General features: G+C 38.0%; 1 protein-coding gene across 1 annotated transcript in view; it reads left to right on the top strand.

Annotated features, from left to right (window-relative positions):
* MEIKIN (meiotic kinetochore factor) overlaps positions 1-21,614 on the top strand; it is a 107,283-nt gene that overhangs the window by 31,326 nt on the left and 54,343 nt on the right. Inside the window, exons 8-10 of the mRNA XM_035015037.1 lie at positions 12,107-12,171; positions 17,340-17,416; positions 17,874-17,885. Coding sequence (XP_034870928.1) covers positions 12,107-12,171; positions 17,340-17,416; positions 17,874-17,885 — 154 coding nt within the window. The remainder of the gene's footprint in view (positions 1-12,106; positions 12,172-17,339; positions 17,417-17,873; positions 17,886-21,614) is intronic.

Below are 21,614 nucleotides of genomic sequence, written 5' to 3'. Positions count from 1 at the left end.
TCAGAAGGGGTAATCAATAATTTTTTTAAAATTTAACTTAATTTAATTATATTATGTTAGTCACCATACAACACATCATTAGTTTTTGATGTGATCCACGATTCATTGTTTTCATGTAACACCCGGTGCTCCATGCAGTACGTGCCCTCCTTAATACCTATCACCGGGCTAACCCATCCCCTTACCCCCCTCCCCTCTAAAACCCTGTTTGTTTCTCAGAGTCCATAGTCTCTCATGGTTCGTCTTGCCCTCTGATTTCCCACCCTTCATTTTCCCCTTCCTTCTCCTAATGTCCTCCATGCTATTCCTTGTGTTCCACAAATAGTGAAACCATATAGTAATTGACTTTCTCTCCTTGCCTTATTTCACTTAGCATAATCTCCTCCGGACCCATCCATGTTGATGTAAAAGTTGGGTATTCATCCTTTCTGATGGATGAGTAATATTCCATTGTATATATGGACCATATCTTCTTTATCCATTCATCTGTTGGAAGGTCATCTCGGCTCTTTCCACAGTTTGGCTATTGCGGACGTTGCTGCTATGAACATTGGGGTGCATATGGCCCTTCTTTTCACTACATCTTGTCTCTGGGGTAAATACCCAGTAGTGCAATTGCCAGGTCATAGGGTAGCTCTATTAATTTTTTGAGGAACCTCCACACTGTTTCCAAAGTGGCTGTACCAACTTGCATTCCCACCAACAGTGTAAGAGGGTTCCCCTTTCTCCACAACCTCTCCAACATTTGTTGTTTCTTGCCTTGTCAATTTTTGCCATTCTAACTGGTGTAAGATGGTATCTCACTGTGGTTTTGATTTGAATTTCCCTGATGGCTAATGATGATGAACATTTTTTCATGTGTCTGTTAGCCATTTGTATGTTTTCTTTGGAGAAGTGTCTGTTCATGTCTTCTGCCCATTCTTTGGACTTGATTATTTATTTTTTGGGTGTTGAGTTTGAGAGGTTCTTTATAGATCTTGGAAATCAGCGCTTTGTCTGTAGTGTCATTTGCAAATATCTTCTCCCATTCTGTGGGTTGCCTCTTTGTTTTGTTGACTGTTTCCTTTGCTGTGCAGAAGATTTTTATCTTGATGAAGTACCAGAAATTCATTTTTGCTTGTTTCACTAGCCTTTGAAGATGTATCTTGAAAGAAGTTGCTGTGGCCAATGTCAGAGAGGTTTGTTTGCCTATGTTCTCCTCTAGGATTTTGATGGATTCCTGTCTCACATTGAGGTCTTTCATCCATTTTGAGTTTATCTTTGTGTATGGTGTTAGAGAATGGTCGAGTTTCATTCTTCTGTATATAGCTGTCCAATTTTCCCAGCACCATTTATTGAAGAGACTGTCTTTTTTCCATTGCATGTTTTTTCCTGCTTTGTCAAAGATTATTTGACCATAGAGTTGAGGATCCATATCTGGGCTCTCTATTCTGTTCCATTGGTCTATATGTCTGTTTTTGTGCCAGTACCATGCTGTCTTGGTGATCACTGCTTTGTAATATAGCTTGAAATCAGGCAACGTGATGCCCCCAGCTTTGTTTTTCTTTTTCAACAATTCCTTGGCGATTCGGAGTCTTTTCTGATTCCATACAAATTTTAGGATTGTTTGTTCCAGCACTTTGAAAAATGTCATTGGAATTTTGATCAGGATGGCATTGAAGGTATAGATTGCTCTGGGTAGCATAGACATTTTAACAATGTTTATTCTTCCGATCCATGAGCATGGAATATTTTTCCATCTTTTTGTGTCTTCTTCAATTTCTTTCATGAGTGTTTTGTAGTTCCTAGAGTATAGATCCTTTACCTCTTTGGTTAGGTTTATTCCGAGGTATCTTATGGTTTTTGGCTATTGTAAATGGAATCGTTTCTTTAATTTCTCTTTCTACAGTTGTGTTGTTAGTATATAAGAAAGCAACTGATTTCTGTGCATTGATTTTGTATCCTGCCACATTACTGAATTGCTAGATGAGTTCTAGTAATTTGGAGGTGGAGTCTTTTGGGTTTTCCACATAAAGTATCATGTCATCTGCGGAAAGAGAGAGTTTGACTTCTTCTTTGCCAATTTGAATACCTTTTATTTCTTTTTGTTGTCTGATTGCTGTTGCTAGGACTTGTAGTACTATGTTGAACAACAGTGGTGAGAGTGGGCACCCTTAACGTGTTCCTGATCTTAAGGGAAAGGCTCTCAGCTTTTCCCCATTGAGGATGATATTCGCTGTGGGTTTTTCATAGATGGATTTTATGAACTTGAGGAATGTTCCCTCTATCCCTATAGTCTGAAGAGTTTTAATCAGGAAAGGGTGCTGTATTTTGTCAAATGCTTTTTCTGCATCAATTGAGAAGACCATATGGTTCTTCTCTCTTCTCTTATTAATGTGTTCTATCACACTGATTGATTTGCAAATGTTGAACCACCCTTGCATCCCAGGGATAAATCTCACTCAGTCGTGGTGGATGATCCTTTTAATGTATTGTTGGATCCTATTTTGCTAGAATTTTGTTAAGGATTTTGGAATCCATATTCATCAGGGATATTGGTGTGAAGTTCTCGTTTTTAATGGGGTCTTTGTCTGGTTTGGAGATTAAGGTAATGCTGGCCTCATAGAATGAGTCTGGAAGCTTTCCTTCTGTTTCAATTTTTTGAAACAGCTTCAGTAGAATAGGTATTATTTCTTCTTTAAATGTTTGGTAGAATTCCCCAGGGAATCCATCAGGCCCTGGACTCTTGTTTTTTTGGGAGGTTTTTGATCACTGCTTCAATCTCTTTACTAGTTATTGGCCTATTCAGATTGTCAATATCTTCCTGTTTCAGTCTTGGGAGGTTATAGGTTTCCAGGAAGGCATCCATTTCTTCCAGGTTGCTCAGTTTATTGGCATATAGTTGTTGATAATAATTTCTAATAATTGTTTCTATTTCCTTGGTGTTAGTCATGATCGCTCCCCTTTCATTCATAATTTTATAAATTTGGGTCCTTTCTCTTTTCTTTTGGATAAGTCTGGCCAGTGGTTTATCAATCTTATTAATTCTTTCAAAGACCCAGCTTCTAGTTTTGTTGATCTGCTCTGCTGTGTTTCTGGTTTCTAATTCATTGAGCTCTGCTCTAATCTTAATGATTTCTCTTCTAATGCGTGGCTTGGGCATCGTTTTTTGCTTTTTCTCTAGTTCTTTAAGGTGTAAAGTTAGTTGGTGAATCCGGGATTTTTCTATTTTTTTGAGTGAGGCTTGGATGTCTATGTATTTCACCCTTAGAACTGCCTTTGCAGTATCCCATAGGTTTTGGACTGATGTTTTTCATTCTCATTGATTTCCATGAATTGTTTAAGTTCTTCTTGGATTTCTTGGTTGACCCAAACATTCTTGAGCAGAATGGTCTTTAACTTCCAAGTGTTTGAATTTCTGCGAAATTTTTCTTGTGACTAAGTTCCAGTTTTAAAGCATTATGGTCTGCAAATAGGCAGGGAATAATCTCAATTTTTTGGTATCAGTTGACAACTGACTTGTGACCCAGTATGTGGTCTATTCTGGAGAAAGTTCTGTGTGCGCTCGAGAAGAATGAATATTCTGTTGCTTTAGGGTGGAATGTTCTGTATATACCTATGAGGTCCATCTGGTCCAATGTATCATTCAAGCTCTTATTTCTTTGTTGATTTTCTGCTTAGATGATCTCTCTATTGCTGAGAGTGGAGTATTGAGGTCTCTTACAATAAATGTATTGTTATCAATAGGACTCTTTATTTTGGTTAACTGTTGGCTTATGTAGATGGCTGCTCCCATGTTGGGGGCATAGATATTTACAATTGTTAGATCTTCTTGTTGGATAGACCCTTTAAGAATGATACACTGTCCTTCTGTGTCTCTAAGTATAGTCTTTAGCTTAAAATCTAATTTGTCTGATATAAGAATTGCTTTCTTTTGAGGTCGGTTGGCATGGAAGGTGGATCTCGATCCCTTCACTTTCAGTCTGGATGTATCTTTAGGTTCAAAATGAGTCTCTTGTAGACAACATATGGATGGGTCCTCTCTTTTTATCCAATCTGCAACCCTGTGCCATTTTATGGGACATTTAGGCTGTTCACGTTAGAGTGATTATTGAAAGATATGAATTAATTGTCATCATGTTGCCTGTGAAGACCTTGTTTTTATAGATTGTCTCTATATATTTCTGTTGTATATCACTCTTGGGGTCTTTCTCCTTTTATAGAACCCCCCTTAAAATTTCTTGCAGGGCCGGCTTAGTGGTCACATATTCTTTCAGTTTCTGCTGGTCTTGGAAGCTCTGCATCTCTCCATCCATTCTAAATGACAGCCTTGCCGGATAAAGTATTCTTGGCTGCATATTATTCTCTTTTAGTACCCTGAATATGTCTTGCCAGCCCTTTCTGGCTTGCTAGGTCTCTGTGGATAGTATGACGTTATTCTGATGTTCTTCCCTCTGTACGTAAGGAATCTCTTCCCCCTAACTGCCCTTAAGATGGTTTCCTTGATTCAAAGATTTGTGTTTTACTATTACATGCCGGGGCATTGGCCTGTTTTCCTTGATCTTCGGAGGGGTCTTCTCTGCCTCTAGGATACGAATGTTTGTTTCATTCCCCAGATTAGGGAAGTTCTCAGCTACGATTTGCTCAAATATATCTTCTAGTCCTCTCTCTTTCTCCACCTCCTCAGGGATCCCAATAATTCTGACATTGGAATGTTTCATGGTGTCACTTATTTCTCTGATTCTATTTTCATGGATTTTGAGTTGTTTTTCCCTGGCCTCCTCTTTTTCCTTCTTGCCTATTAATTGGTCTTCTAGATCACTAACTCGTTCTTCTGCCTCGCTTACCCTAGCTGTTGGATTATCTAGATTAGATTGGATCTCATTGATAGCATTTTTAAGTTCTGCCAGTTCAGCTTTCATTTCTGCCCTTAGAGACTCTATGTTGCCAGTAATCAATTTCTCCATTCTAGCTGTTGTCTTCACAATTGCTACCCTGAATTCTGTCTCCGACATCTTGGTTATATCTCTATCCATTTGTAAATCTGTGGCAGAAGTCACAGCCTCTGAGTCTTTCCTATTTTGGGGGTTCCTCCTCCTAGTCATTCTGTTGAGGGGTGGTTGAGGGAATGTACAGAGTCCAAATTATTGACCACAACCCAAGCAAGATGCACCTCCTTTATGGGACCTTAGGGTTGCCGACCTCTTGTTCTTCTAGCCTGTCTCCTAGGAGGGGCCTGCTGCGCTCTTACTCAGGCAACCCTGTTTGGGTACAGTTGCCTTGCCCTCTGTGGCAGGGGATGGACTCAGTGAAAAACGGTTTTTTGGGGCTTTTGTTCTCTGGCAGCTTTCCCTGGTCTCTTTCTGCATCTCTTCTGAGAGTCAGAGCCCAAGAGATCTTTTCCAACCCTCTGCCTTAGAGCAGAGAGATCTCAGTCTGTTCTTCAGTGAGCTCTCCAGGCCACACTATCTCTGTTTCTGTCTGTGCTGCTATAAACTGCAGTGCCTGGGTTGTGCACCCCTCAGCAGCGCTCCCAGTCCTTGCATCCATGTTGGGGCACATCTCTGCCCTTTGTGCTTCTAAAACCGCCAGCCCCCAGTTCGCATGCGTGGCCTCGCTGCTACCGGTCTGTGAGTCTGTGCCTGGGTCCCTAGCATGGAGGCTATTGCTCACCAGCTGTGTAGGAGCCCCACGGCTTGGCTCCCTCCCCCTTCTGTTTATCTTCGGATATGTGCCTGTGGAATCAGAGCTCCCCGTTTCATACCTCCAAACCAGCTGCCTGCAATATTCTGTTTGTAGAGATCCGGATCTATCTTCTTACATCTCAGGTTGATTTTGTGGATGTTCAGAGTGGTCTGGTAGATATCCAGCTCAATTCCAGGGACCAGTTGGAACAGGGTCCCCTACTCCTCTGCCATCTTTTCCTCCTTCTCAATAATCAATAATTTTTAATATTTGGTTGGTTAAGGGAGGAAGGTGGAGTCCAACTTGACTTCCAGCCCTCTGACTTAGGAAACTGGATAAATGATGACTAATTCTTTGGATGAAGGAACACAAATAGAAAAGCAAGAGTGAGTTGGCTTGACAGATAATTTTAGTTTGGAAAACACTGAAATACCTACAACACTTTGAAGTTGATATATTGGGCAAGTAGTTGTATATTCCAGCCTAGTTAGCAAGGGAAAGATTCTGGGCTGAAGGAATAGTTGTCACCCTAGGAAATTGTGTAGAGTGAGAAAAGAATAGCATTAGTGTGAAAGCCTCCTTACAAATATCCTTGTATCTAAGTGGTAAAAAATTTCTGAAGAAAAGGGAATCTTTTATAGGCATACCTCATCTTATTTGTACTTCATTTTATTGTGCTTCACAGATTTTGCATTTTTTACAAATGAAGGTGAGCAACAGTGAAAATTCTGAAGATAAATTATTAATGGCACCAGAGAGAAATGATGATTTATGATTTTAAATCCGTTCCGCAATTTGCAGCACAATATATTTTTAGGAAGGAAGGAGAGATGTTTGGATAGTAATTATACCACTTTTGAACACCTGTTAACTATTAGATATTTTGGTATTCTCTTTAATTAAGTACACATTTACAAAGTTAAAGTCCTATAACTTTGTCATAGTACCTAATAAAGAAAGGAAGTTTTGTTTATATTGCTGAAAGATATGTGTATACCCAGTTCAATGAATGTTGCCTATATATTGCATGGAGCAAATGTAATACAGTGCTTGATTATGTGTATCTGATCTTATTTTCTGTCCCCCTTAAATGTTGCCCTATCTTTATTTTTTATTTTTTATTTTTTTTAAAGATTTTATTTATTTATTTGAGAGAGAGAATGAGAGAGAGCACAGGAGAGAGGGGAGGGTCAGAGGGAGAAGCAGACTCCCTGCCGAGCAGGAAGCCCGATGCGGGACTTGATCCAGGGACTCCAGGATCATGACCTGAGCCGAAGGCAGTCGCTTAAACAACTGAGCCACCCAGGCCCCCAAATGTTGCCCTATCTTTAAAAAATAAAATGTACCACTTGGATATGCAGAGAATATATAGCTAGTTTTCTTTCTTTCTTTCTTTCTTTCTTTCTTTCTTTCTTTCTTTCTTTCTTTAAGATTTTATTTATTTGAGAGAGAGAGAATAAGAGAGAGCACATGAGAGGGGGGAGGGTCAGAGGGAGAAGCAGACTCCCCGCTGAGCAGGGAGCCCAATGCGGGACTCGATCCAGTGACTCCAGGATCATGACCTGAGCCGAAGGCAGTCGCTTAACTAACTGAGCCACCCAGGTGCCCCTTTTCTTTCTTATTTTTAAAGTATGTATGTATGTATGTATGTATGTATGTATGTATGTATATATTTATTTATTTCTAAAGATTTATTTATTTAAGAGAAAGAGAGCTCAAGCAAGGGGAGGAGTAGAGGGAAAGGAGACAAGCAGACTCCCACTGAGCAGGGAGCCTGATGTGGGGCTCAGTCTCAGGACTCTGAGATCATGACCTGAGCCAAAATCAAGAGTAGGACGCTTAATGGACTGAGCCACCCAGGCGCCCTTAAAATTTTTATTTAAATTCCAGTTAGTGAACAAGGAGTGTAATATTAGTTTCACATGTAATGTATTTATTTTTAAAATTAACTGACTTCAACTTCTCATAGGCTCTCCTCTCCCTTCTCTCCTATTTAGCTGGGAAATGATGAGTTAAACTTATTAATGCTATCCATTTACTTCCAGTTAAAATGAATTCTGAATCTTACAGATTTTTCTCCTCATTCCATATTCCTGAGGATGACATATAGGTATATTATCATACCTCTTGATTTGCCTGGGACAGTCCTAGTATTTGTCTATTGTTCTGACATAAATTTTAGTAGAACTCCCTTTTACTCTTGGAAAGGTGCCAGTTTGGATAAATGGCCATCCTAAAAATAGGTGTATAGGCATAGGAGCAAGCCAGAGCTGGGGGAGGGGTAAAGTTGGGGCTTTGAGGTTGTCTGGGATCCACAAGGTGTCTCTGGACTTATATTAATTTATGCTGCAGGTTTTAAGACTGGTTCTATACCTGGGCTGGACTCTGCTGAAAAAGTCTGGTGAACTTACAGCCTTATTTAGGGCCTGAGATCCTCCATTGCTGATTTTTTTCTGACCTTAGCTTTTTTGCTACCCAAAACTCCTTTGAAGTCTTCCATCAAGATTTTGACTTGATTGCCTTTCTGCAACCTTTGCGGTAGAGTCACCAGCCACAGCAGCCCTATGTCAAGTATTTTGGTTCTAATTTGAGCACCTTCTGCATTGCCCTTGGTATTTGGAACCTTGAGAACTCATTCACAATCTACAGGTATTAAGGGACTCTCAAGGAGTGCTAACTGAGGTCTCCTCTCTGACTGAATAGTCCAAACTCTTATTCTGATGTTGAGTTTCCACCCTTTGTGGATGTGTCCACTTAGAGTGAGTGTGACACATGCCCCCTCTGCTTTTGGCTTTCTCTTCACCTCTTCTAATGTCATCTTCATACCTAGTGCTCCCACCTCCAGATTTAGGGCTTGATGGAGAGAAGTCAGTTCCCACTGTCAAACTGCTTATTTCCCAAGGCTCTGTCCCCTTTTAATTAGCAGTAATCCTCTAGGCTAGAAAGCATGGAGCAGGGATTTATCTTTGGTCACATCCTGAGTTTTTTCTATATTCTGTAGCTAATAGTAAAATTCTGTGGTTTTCATCTACATATGTTAAGAGGAACTTGAGGAACATAGCAGGATATTAAATGTGGCTTTCAGGTAGTCTTAAAGTTTGAACAGTGACCTCAATAGATGAAAACAAAATAAAATGATGGTTACCCCCATTCCCATCAGTGTAGATTTATCTATGTATGATTTGTAAAAGGTGGAGTCAAAACCCAATTCTTCATGCGTTTGCCCATCAGCAATCTCCAAGCTGTTTTAGAAAAAGCTAAGAGTGCTCTGAAGGGATGAAATGACCAAAAATATATATTTCTTTGATAAGAGTTATTGGTGTTATATGCAAGGAGAGGGTAGGCTTATTCCTTCACCTCAACACAAGAGAAGAAGCTCTAAGAGGACCATTTGAAAAGTTTGACATATGTCCCCTGGAACTTGATTTCTGACTCACACTTGAAAAGTCTAAAGGCAAGAGGGTCTGTTAGCAGTCTGTTAAATGCCTTGGAATGGCAGAATAAAGAGGAACCTAGATGTACTTTCAGAGTTTGGCACAACAAAGATTTGTGCATAATGCCTATAGGTCAGATATACATCCCACAGAAGAGAGTCAGTTATGGATCCTCTTGGAAAGGTTCATGCCCAGTATGACTTCCTGCAAAGGAAAAGGTAAACTCTACTGAAAGAGGCTGAAAGTTCTATCATCAAATGCAAAAGCTGAGGAGATCATAAGTAGCAGCAAGTGAGAGAGCCCCAAGTGTAGGGAAATCTTGTCATTGAACCCTTCAAAATACTTCAGGTTTGAAAGAGTCAGCATTTGGTTATCTGTCAGACCCAGAGGGTATCAATGGCATGTTATAATACTGTCAGTCAAAATCAAGAAAGACGTTTTATGTCCCTTTCTACAACTCCTTTCCCCTACTCCAATGCCAGAGGAACCCAAAGAGTAGTTCCCAAACAGGGAAGGAAAAAGAACAAGAAATATAGGAGAAACCAACCATGGTTGATTTCCTCACTGCAGGTTTTGAGTCTAATTCTGTCCTAAGTTGGGAAAAGGATGAAATATAAATCAGATAATAAGAGTTTGGTGTTGTGATATTACACTGGGCTTTTTATTACCCCCCAAATGACTGTTTTATACAAGAGAATACCACAAAAACAATGGAATACACCTGAAAGTTCATTCTGGGGCAAGAAAGTACTATTTTTGACAAGATTAATTTAAAGAGGAAATAGGATAGAATAAAATTGGTTTTTTTCCTTCATCAATATTTTCTTTTTTAAAAAAAATTAACATAATGTATTATTGGTTTCAGGGGTACAAGTCTGTGATTCACCAGGCTTATATAATACCCAGTGCTCATTACAACACATACCCTCCTGATGTCCTTCACCCAGTTACCCCATCCCTCCACTCCCCTCCCCTCCAGCAACCCTCAGTTTGTTTCCTATGATTAAGAGTCTCTTATGATTTGTCTCCCTCCCTGGTTTCATATTGTTTCATTTTTTCCTCTCTTCCCCTGTGATCCTCTGCCTTGTTTCTTAAATTCCACATATCAGTGAGATCATATGATAATTGTCTTTCTCTGATTGACTTTTTTCGCTTAGCATAATACCCTGTAGTTCCATCCACGTTGTTGCAAATGGCAAGATTTCATTTTTTGATGGCTGCATAATACGCCATTGTGTATGTGTGTGTGTGTATCTCACAACTTCTTTATCCATTCATCTGTTGATGGACATCTGGGCTCTTTCCATAGTTTGGCTATTGTGGACATTGCTGCTATAAACATTGGGGTGCAGGTGCCCCTTCGGATCACTACATTTGCATCTTTGGGGTAAATACCCAGCAGTGCAATTGCTGGGTCATAGGGTAGCTCTATTCTCAACCTTTTGAGGAACTTCCATACTGTTTTCTAGAGTGGCTGCACCAGCTTGTATTCCCACCAACACTGTAGGAGGGTTCCCCTTTCTCTGCATCCTTGCCAACATCTGTCATTTCCTGACTTGTTAATTTTAGCCGTTCTGGCTGGTGTGAGGTGGTATCTCATTGTGGTTTGATTTGGATTTCCCTGATGCTGACTGATGTGGAGCATTTTTCATGTGTCTGTTGGCCATTTGGATGTCTTCTTTGCAGAAATGTCTGTTCATGTCTTCTGCCCATTTCTTGATTGGATTATTTGTTCTCTGGGTGTTGAGTTTGATAAGTTCTATATAGATTTTGGATACTAGCCCTTTATCTGTTATGTCATTTGCAAATATCTTCTCCCATTCTGTTAGTTGTCTTTTGGTTTTGTCAACTATTTCCTTTGCTGTGCAAAAGCTTTTTATCTTGATGAAGCCCCAGTAGTTCATTTTTGCCTTCACTTCCCTTGCCTAAATTTTTTTTTTGCTTACTGAATTCAATTTTTCAATAAACCAGCAATAGGAATTTAGAAAACCATCTTCACACATTTGGTTTTCAACTACATTGTCTTACTGGGGACTCAGAAATCCTGTTTTGGTGGTCAAAGGCTGAGCTTTGATCCTTTGATATTCCTCTTGTAATCCTCTCATACACATTTCAGTAGAATTGGGGGTGCTGTCATTTGTAAAAGAGAAAAGGATGGGGTGCCTGGGTGGCTCAGCTGGTTAAGCAGTTAAGGTCAGGTCATGATCCCAGTGTCCTGGGACTGAGCCATGCATTGGGCTCCCTGCTCAGTGGGGAGTCTGCTTCTCCCTCTCCCTCTTCCTCTGCCCCTACCCCCACTCGTGCTCATGTGCTCTCTTTCTCAAATAAATAAGTAAATAAATAAAATCTTTAAAAAGAGAGAGAGAAAAGGATATATATATATTTTTAAAGATTTTATTTATTTATTTGAGAGAGAGAATGAGATAGAGCATGAGAGTGGGGAGGGTCAGGGGTAGAAGCAGACTCCCTGCTGAGCAGTGAGCCCGATGTGGGACTCAATCCCTGGACTCCAGGATCATGACCTGAGCCGAAGGCAGTTGCTTAACCAATTGAGCCACCCAGGCGCCCAAGGATATTAATTTTTAAAAAGTATTATCTCTCATGTTACTTGAGATCATTACCACGAGAACCCTAGGAAACAAGATTGCCATTCTTTTTGTATAAATGAGGGAACCAAGAATCAAGACAAGTTAAGTAAATTTCCAAGGCCACTCAAGTGTGAGTAGAAGAACTGGGCTTTAACCCTAGGTCTGTCTCATTCTGAACACTCTACTTTGTCCTCTATTTGTATTGTCTCACACTGAAAAATGTATAAATATATTGCCTTTTATTATTAAACTATTTGTTCATATAGATACAGGAACATTTTTTAACCAGTTATATTTTTTCTACAGGATATTTGATATAAATATAAATGTTATTATTGTAAGTATTATTTGAGGATTCTCAAAAGTTACTGAAAGATTAAGAGAATAATTTAATTATTAATTAATTTGTTCTTATTATAGAGTGATGATGTTAGCAGACCAAAGTATTTCTCCAAAACCAAAGAGTACTTCGCATTCAGAATCAGGTAATAAATAGTGAAACTAATCATTTTCATAATTCTGTATTTCTTTATTTTTGTGACAGTGTAGTATATTTTGAGAAAATTGGTAGCCCAGGAAACTGAGTGCTTTTTAGCTTGGTTGTATTTTAAGAAATGAAGGTATGTGAAGTTAGAATGTGGGTCTTAACTATCCCTCTAACACCCTTCATTAATTCATTTCATAAACATTTACTGAGTGTGTACTCTGTATTAGGCATTACTATATATACCAGTGAGGAGTGATATAAAGTCCTTGCCTCCTAAGTTTCAGTCACGAGAAAGGAAGATAATCAATAAACAGATATATTGGAATTATGTGTGATGATTGAAAATAAAAATAACATAGTACCCTTGCATTATAGACACTCTATAATTTAATTTATTATTAGGATAAACTTAGCTAAACATTTCCAACCTTATTAATCCATGCTGTATCTCAGATTGCTATTTTTATTTCCTGAATCAAGTTTTATAGCATCTGTTTTTGGTTAAACTTGAAGAATTGCTGGTTTTGCTCTTAATAGGTATGTTTATATAAACAAAAAAAGGGTTTTTTTTTACATAATCTTCACTTTAAGAAATTCTCTTAATGAGTATTTTGTATATGCCAGGATTTAGGAATTCTGGGTATAAAAATGATTAAAATAGTTGCTATTCTTTTTTTTTTTTAGATTTTATTTATTTAGTTGACAGAGAGGAAGAGAGAACACAAGCAGACAGAGCAGCAGGCAGAAGGATAGGGAGAGGCAGGCTCTCTGCAGAGAGTCTAATATGGGCTCAATCCCACGACCCTGGGATCATGACCTGAGCCGAAGGCAGACGCCTAACCAAATGAGCCACCAAAGTGCCCCAGTAGTTGCTGTTCTGAGGGAAATTAATAAAGTGATAAAAACTAAACTTGTAAAAGCACACATCTTTTAAAAGAGTAGCTAGCATCTACTACCCTGGAGGGTGAATATTAGAAGGGGGATTTGTGGGCGCCTGGGTGGCTTAGTTGGTTGAGCGACTGCCTTCGGCTCAGGTCATGATCCTGGAGTCCTGGGATCGAGTCCCGCATCGGGCTCCCTGCTTGGCAGGGAGTCTGCTTCTCCCTCTGACCCTCCTCCCTCTCGTGCTCTCTGTCTCTCTCTCGCAAATAAATAAATAAAATCTTTAAAAAAAAAAAAAGGGGGATTTGTTTTATAGATCTAAGAGGGCATTTGTGAACAAGAGAAGAGAGATTATGAAAGGGAAAGTGGTAAGGGTACCAAAAACAATCATGATTTTACTTAGGTCTTGCCCAATAAAAAATTTTGCTTTGGCTGTAGAAAATGTTTTTTATAAGGCCTGATAGTAAGGGAGAATAGTGATTCTGGAATTATGTATGCTTTTGTATTCTTACTTTTATGTGGTTGATTGATTGAAATTTAAAATTAAATCACATCTTGCTCAAGTGGTATTTTTTACTTCCTTAATTCAACAAATCTATCTTTGTTCCAATTGTAGGTCAGGTTCTTTACTAAATGTTAGAAAATAGTCTAATCATAGAGGCAAATAAATAAACAAGAAATTACTTCTCAGGTAATTCTGGCTCCTTTGCAATCTTATCTACCACTATTAGTGGTTAAATGTGGGAGTTCTTCAAGGCTAGTTCCTAGATTTTAATCTTTTTAAAATTTACCCCCTGATATGTATAGGTGTCCTATAAAAAACAGGGTTTCCAAGTTTTCTCTCATTAAAGAATCTCCTCTGAGGCTAAGACCCTTATATGCAGCTACCTTCTAAACATCTCCCCTTGGATGTTTCAGAGACACCTCATCATACCATTCATTAATTCCATTCATTCAACAAATATTTATTAATCACCTACAGTGTGACACAAAGTATTTTAGCTGCTGGGGAACATGACAGAGTCCTTGCCCTAAAAGAGCTATGTTATAGTAGAGGAAGAAAGATAATCAACTGTTAAATAAATAAATATACAACAATGTCAGGAATAAGAGTATTGAAGGAAAATAAAGCGGGTAAAAACAGTGTGACTAGGAATGCTATTTTAGACAAGGTAATTGGATAGGCCTCTCTGAGGAGATTACGTTTGTATAGAGCTTGAATGAAGTGAGAGAGTGGGTCATATGAAAATCTGTGACAGAGCATGCTGGGCAAAGGGAACAACAAGAGAAAAGACCAGGAGATGGAAATGAGCTCTGCATGTTTGAAGAATAGAAAAGAGGTTAGAGGGGCGCCTGGGTGGCTCAGTCATTAAGTGTTTGCCTTCGGCTCAGGTCATGATCTCAGGGTCCTGGGATCAAGCCCCACATCGGGCTCCCTGCTCCGCGGGAAGCCTGCTTCTCCCTCTCCCACTCCCCCTGCTTGTGTTCCCTCTCTCACTGCCTCTCTCTGTCAAATAAATAAATAAAATCTTTAAAAAAAAAAAAAAAGAAAAGAAAAGAAGTTAGAATGACTGGAGCAAAATGAGTAAAAAAAAAAAAAAGAATGACTTCAATTGTGTTCAGGGGGTAATCAAATGGTATAATGTAGAGTCTCCTATGCCATCATAAGAAGTAGGGGTTTTATTCTAAATGTGCCAAGAAACACATCTTAGAGCAAAGGGATGACATGATTAGATACATATTTTGAATTATCACTCTGACTACCATGTGGAGAATAGACTAAGATGGCAAGTGAAAGCAAAGAGCCCCTGTTAAACTACTGTGGTGGTCAGATAGTGGTATATGAGATTAAAGTGGGAGCAGTGGTCTGATTTGAAATATATTTTAAAACAGATGTGCCAGGATTTTCTGATGAGGCTGGATGTTGCATAAGAGAGAAAAATAGAAGTCAAGGATGAGTCTAAAATTATTGGTTTAAGCAAGTGGACGAATGATGGTATCATTTCTTGAGATGGGAATACTGGAGGACAGAGCAAGTTGGAAGACTAAGAGAATTTGGTTTCAGCATTAAATTTGATCTGTCTAGGGGCACCTGGGTGGCTCAGTCGTTAAGCGTCTGCCTTCGGCTTAGGTCATGATCCCAGGATCCTGGGATCGAGCCCTGCATCGGGTTCCCTGCTCAGCGGGAAGCCTGCTTCTCCCTCTCCCACTCCCCCTGCTTGTGTTCCCTCTCTCGCTGTCTCTCTCTCTCTGTCAAATAAATAAATAAAAGCTTAAAAGAAATTTGATTTGTCTACTCATGTACTTAATGTTTCATGAAATAATGCAGACACAAACATGTATGTATTGTATAATTCTGTATATATGAAGTTCAAGAACAGGCAAGAGTGTTTTAGGTAGTAGAAGTAAAAATAGTGGTAATCTTTGGAATGGGAGTCCTGACTGGGAAAGAACATATAGGAAACTTCTGGGTTGTTGGAAATATTTTATGTCTTGATTTGGGTGGTGACTATATAGGTGAATACATATACATTTAAGATTTGTGCCCATTACCGTGTATGTGGAGTGCTTCAATAAAATATTAAAACATTGAAAGACTTATTAGCCTTCAAATAGAGATGTCATTAAAGCCGTTTGTGACATAGGAGTCTGGAGTTTAGGGCAGAGACGAGCTGTAAATAAATATCTAGAGTCAAGAATATAGATGAGATCACCTAGGAAGTGGAATAGAAAACAAACATGCAAAATGAACGTAAATGGAACACTCCAACATTTAGAAGTAACTGTAACATAAGTTACCTAGAGATTAAATAAAGCGAGCATTGAGAACTGAGAATTGTCACGACCAAGACCTAACCTGGTCTTCTACCAGTGTCCTCCATCTTAGTTAGCAAATGTAGCTTAGCATACCAGAAGCATGGGATCATCCTTGACACCTTCCTGTTTGTCACTTCCTTCGCTTAATCTATTACCAAATCTTGGTACCAATTTCATTTCTTACTAAACTCTCAAATCTACTACTTCCTTCTACCTCAGGAGATGAAGATAAGTGGAGTGAGTAGTCTCAAGGGTTGTCAGATTTAGCAAATAAAGATACAGAATGCTCAGTTAAATTTGAATTCAGATAAACAGCGAAAAAATTTTAATATAATTATGTCATAAATATTGCATATGCTTGTAGTATTACACAGCAAACACACTAAAAAATTATTTGTTTATCTGAAATTCAAATTTAAGTAGGTATCCTGTATTATATCTAGAAACCTTTTAGCCTTTGCAGTGAGGCTGGGAATATAGAAGTATATAGGCAGAGATCATAAAAACCAGGATTTTGTATGCTGAGTTAAGAAGCTTGAGTTTTAACTTGAATACAGTGGAAAACCTTGGAAGAGTTTTAAGCAGATGATATTAAACTTGTGTTTTAGATATATTATGTGGGCAGTGGACTGCAGATGGAGCTGAATTGAAAAGCTATTGAAATAATTCAAAGGGAAATCTCGTGTTGACTTAAAACAAGGTACTAGTGTTAAGAATAAAGAAAAGCCAAATTTGCAATACTTATAGTAGTAACATTGCCACATAGCAGACTAGATATTTGCTGTCTTGGATTGAGCCTGGAGAGTGAAAAAAAGAGGAGTCAGGACTGAAGAGGAGTCATAAAAGGGGCCAGAGGGAAAATGTTCATGTTTGTTGTACTGATGTCCAATAAGGTAGGACAGGAAAGGTTTCTGTTCATAAAGGTAGGACCTGAAACTAGTTTGCTGTGGGCTTGGGAGTAAACAGGAGGAGAGGAAGTTATGTTAGTATATGTGGACAGCTCTTTGAAGAAACATGCCTATGGAGAAAAGGAAAGAAAAGATGTAGCAGGAAGGAGTATGGGGTACAGATAAAGTTTTTGGTAAGATGAAAGAGTCCTGTATATTTTAAATGCTAATAGAAAATTTGCAGTAAAAAGAGAGAGCCTGAAAATACAGGAGAGTGAAAATGGAAGGATAATTAATGAAGAATTTTAATCACATGCAACCTTCTGTACTAAATGAAAAGTAAGTATTTTACATAGAGCTTATTTACTCATGTGAAACCTAGAGCTCTTAAAATAAAACTCTATCAGCAGTAAGTCAGGTTATTCAACATATGTTAAGCTTTTCTTTTAAAACTATTTCAAAGACAGCCCTTAAAATTAGGGTGTTTTTTTTTTTTTTCCAAATTTGAATTCTACTTTCTGTACTTACAGTTAACGAGATGTTAAATAATTAAAATATTGAAGCATCTTTTTCTTTACAGATAATACAGCTTGTGAAGTTTTACTTGCTGAGAAAACTTACCCTTCAGCCCCTGAAAAAACAAAGAAAAAAGCAAGTGTTGAAGCAGAAAAACTATATAAATCATAAATTTCATTAATATAGAACATATTCTTAACCAACAGTTTTATAGGAATTACTTTTCAGCTATTTAAATAAATAATTTCAAACAGTTTTTAAACTTAGTAATTAATTACATTACTGTTATATGAATATATACTCTATATAAGTTTAATGAAAGAGAATTAAAGTTTACAGTTTTTCCAAATTCCTTTTGGATAATTGGATGTCTATTAAAAATTAATTTAAGGTAAAAATAAGACATTTGCTGTGTAGCCAGAGCAGTGATTTCTGCTGAGGAGTATTTGTGAATTAGTACATTAGGCCCAGAATCTAGAGGTCTTTGGGGAGAAATTTGAGGTTTATTTTGTATGTAACAGGAGCCACTCTTTGAGTGACTATTCAATGCTAAGCATTATTCTAAGCACTTTTTACAAATTATATCTTTTCCTTATAGCATTCCTACCAGGTGAGTTTTTTGTTTGTTTTGTTTTGTTTTCACCTATTTTATAGCTAAGAAAAATGAGGTTTAGATATTAATTAGTGTGTTTGGGGAGTTTGTGGCAGGTCTTTCTGGATCTTACATCTGTATTCTTTCCACTACACTTTACTGTCATTGTATACATTGGGAAAAAAAAAAATTGAAAAAGGGCAAGGGTCTCAATAGGAAGATTCCTTAGTATGAAGTTATAGATATTGTAGGTGCAAGATTGTGGTGGCCTTGACAAGGATACTTTGTAGGAGAGATGGGAAATATGCATGGATTCGAGATAATTTTGCCTGTAGAGTTCTTGAATTGGAGATAGAAGATGAAGGAGTGAGGTGTCAAAAAAGACTTCTAGGTTTTTGTCTTAAGCAGTTTTGGCGGCTAAAGGTGCTATTTAGTGTGATAGGAGAGGCGGGAGGTCTGAGCGTACATGAAAATGAAAAATTTGTAAGGACCATTGGCTATAAATCTACAGTTTAGGAAAGCAGAAGATAAGTATACAGTGTTCTAGATATTTTTAAGTTTATAGAAATAGATAAAGCACCTGAGAAAGAATGAGTTTCTACAGAGTGAGGAAAAGAAAAGGGTCCAGGATCATTCCTTGGAATACTCTACAGTCAGGTAGAAAAGAGTGGACAGAGAAAAGGAGGAAAATGAGCAGAATATGGTATCATAGAAGCCAAGAGACAAGAATATTTACTCCTAAAAGGGGGAGTGGTTAACAATCTTGAATGTTGCTTGGAATCCCGTTATAAAGAACTTTGCAAAATTGGAGGACTTCCAGTTTCTGGTCTAGCACGTAAGGAACTTAGAAGTCACCACTCTGGCCTAACAAGTAAAAGCCTGAACAAAGGGGTGCCTGGGTGATGCAGTCAGTTGAGTGTCCGACTTTTTGTTTTTGCTTGGGTGGTGATCTTGGGATCATGGGATTGGGCCCTGAGTTGGGCTCTGGGCTCTGTGCAGGGTCTGCTTGAGACTCTCTCTCCCTCTCCTCCCCCCCCACCCCATGCTCTCTCTCTCTCTCTCTAAAACAAATGTATAAATCTTAAAAAAAAAAGAAAACCTGAACAAAGTTAAAAATCAACAAGTCTTTTTAGATATGTCAGATAAATAATATCATAGGCCAAAGTGCTGCACTAATATTTGGAAAGATAGACAGGTGGATACAGAAAATCATGACTTATCAGAGCAAAAACACTTGAACAGAAATCTCCCAGAGAACCAGTGCTGGGATGGAAAAACCAGAGCTGGTGTGATTGATGAATTGCTAGAGGCTCAGTGAGAACAATGCTGAGAGTTAAAAACTCAAGAGGGACACAGTCATCAGGGGGCCTCGACACTTTTTTGAGTTTTATCTTTAGGAAGGACCTCTATCAGATCCTCACAGTCAATATCTGAGAAAAATCCCCTCATGCTTTTGGTAATGGGAAGAGGAAAAGAACCATCTTGAAATATACTAGAGTATTCTGTTCTTAACAAAACCTTCCCTCAGAAGAATATATGTTACCAGCGCCTAACTTGGGGTTTTAGTAGAGCCTGACCTACCTTGGGGAAGGGGAATACCCAACTTCAGCCAGGTCTGCTTTTTCAAATGAGGAAAGGAAAATACTCCAATTCCAGCTCTCTCTAGCCTTCCACACGGAAGAATGGAAATATCCAGATACAGCTCTTTCTACCTGTCCTGTCCCACCTAAGGAGGTGTGGGGATTAAGAAATATTGGTGAATTTTACCCTCCAGGGGTAAAGGCTCAACAAAAAAGACCTAATCATAGCACTATGACTTAAACCTTGCCACTACATTACTAAAGGCCTATCCACCACAGTTCCCATTACCCAGTATATCCTGTCTACCTTTTAGCAAAGAATTACAAGGCTTATTAAAAGGCAAACAAAACAAAACAAAACAACACAATTTGAAGAGACTGAATAGACATCAGGACCAGAGTCAGATATGGCAGTAGTATTAGAATGATCAGACCAGAATTTTAAATAACTATGATTAATATGCCCAGGGCGTTATAGGAAAAAAGAGACAGCATGAAAGAACAGATGAATAATATAAATAGAATGATGGAAATTCTAAGAAAGATCAAAAAAGAAATGCTAGAAATAAAAAATACTATAGCAAGAACGAAGAATGCTTTTGATGGACTCATTAGTAGACTGGACATAGTGAAGAAAGAATGCCTGAGTTTGAGGATATGGCAGTAGAAGCTTCCAAAAAAAAAAAAAGAGAAAAAAGACTGAAAAAAAGAACAGAATATTCAAGAACTGTGGGACAACTACAAAAGGTGTGACATACACATAATTGGGATTCCAGAAAGAGAAGATACAGAGAAAGGCACAAAACAATATATGAAGCAATAGTGACTGATAATTTCCCAAAATTAATGTCAGATACCAAATCATAGATTCAGGAAGTTCAAAGAACACCAAGCAAGATAAATGCCCTCAAAACTACACCTAGATTTATCATATTCAAACATCTTGAAAGAAAGAAAAAAATATTGAAAGAAGCCAGAGGGAAAAAACACCTTGCCTATAGAAGAGCAAAGACGCGCAAAAGAACAAAGAACAAAGAATTACAGATCTCTCCTTAGAAACTATCATGCAAAAAAGAGTGAAGTGAAATATTTAAAGTCCTGAGAGAAAAAACCCACCAACCTAGAATTCTATGCCTCATGAAGCTACATTTCAAAAATGAAGGAGAATTAAAGACTTTCTCAGACAAAGAAAAATTATAATTTGTTGCCAGTAGGCCTACCTTGTAAGAAATATTAAAGGAAGTTCTTCAGGGAAAAGGAAAATAATGTAGCAGTATAGTTTTAACTATCTTAATAAATGTAACATTATGGTGCAGTATGTAAAATAAGGGAGATTGTATATGTAGGGTCAAGGGCTATATGGGAACTCTGTATATTCTGCTCAGTTTTGCTGTGAACCTCAAACTTGTCTCTAAAAAATTAATTTTTAAAAAGTCAGTTGCATTCAGAATCAAGAAGGAAACTGATGACTTTAGCAAGAATAATTTTAGTGGACTGATGAGAGGCAAGCCAGATTGGAATAGGTTGAAAAGAAGGAAATATAAAAAGAAGTAAATTGGGTCACCAACGACATGAAACATATGTAGGGGTGAGGAGTAAACGTGTAGAACATTTTTGTGCAGTTGCCCGTTATAACTATTATGAAAGCCCTATGGCAATCCAGGCACAAGTCTTTAAGAGACACACAAATGGTAAAGAGAAAAAAATCAAAGCATACCCCTATAAAAAATAGAATCGTCAATTCACAAAGAGAGCAAGAGAGGAAGATAAGAACAAAGGAAGTACAGAACAATCAGAAAGCAATTAACAAAATGATGATAGTCCTTACTATCAATAAGTTCTTACCTATCAAGAATTACTTTAAATGTAAATGATTTAAATTCACCATTTAAAAGACATAAAGTGGGGGAATAAAAAAAATAGCCCAACTATATGCTGCCTAGAAGAGATTCACTTAAGCTTCTTTCTTTCTTTCTTTCTTTCTCTTTCTTTCTTTTTTCTTTCTTTCTTTCTTTCTTTCTTTCTGTCTGTCTGTCTGTCTTTCTTTCTTTCTTTCTTTCTTTCTTTCTTTCTTTCTTTCTGTCTTTCTTTCTTTCTTTCTTTCTTTCTTTTCTTTCTTTCTTTCTTTCTTTCTTTCTTTCTTTCTTTCTTTCTTTCTTTCTTTCTT

Source organism: Mirounga leonina, unplaced genomic scaffold (assembly GCF_011800145.1).
Source record: "Mirounga leonina isolate KUSES-001 unplaced genomic scaffold, KU_Mleo_1.0 Mir_168, whole genome shotgun sequence".
In the NCBI taxonomy this organism is placed as follows: Eukaryota; Metazoa; Chordata; class Mammalia; order Carnivora; family Phocidae; genus Mirounga; species Mirounga leonina.
The sequence above is the reverse complement of the archived record's forward strand: the minus strand, read 5'-3'. Positions and strand labels throughout refer to the sequence as shown.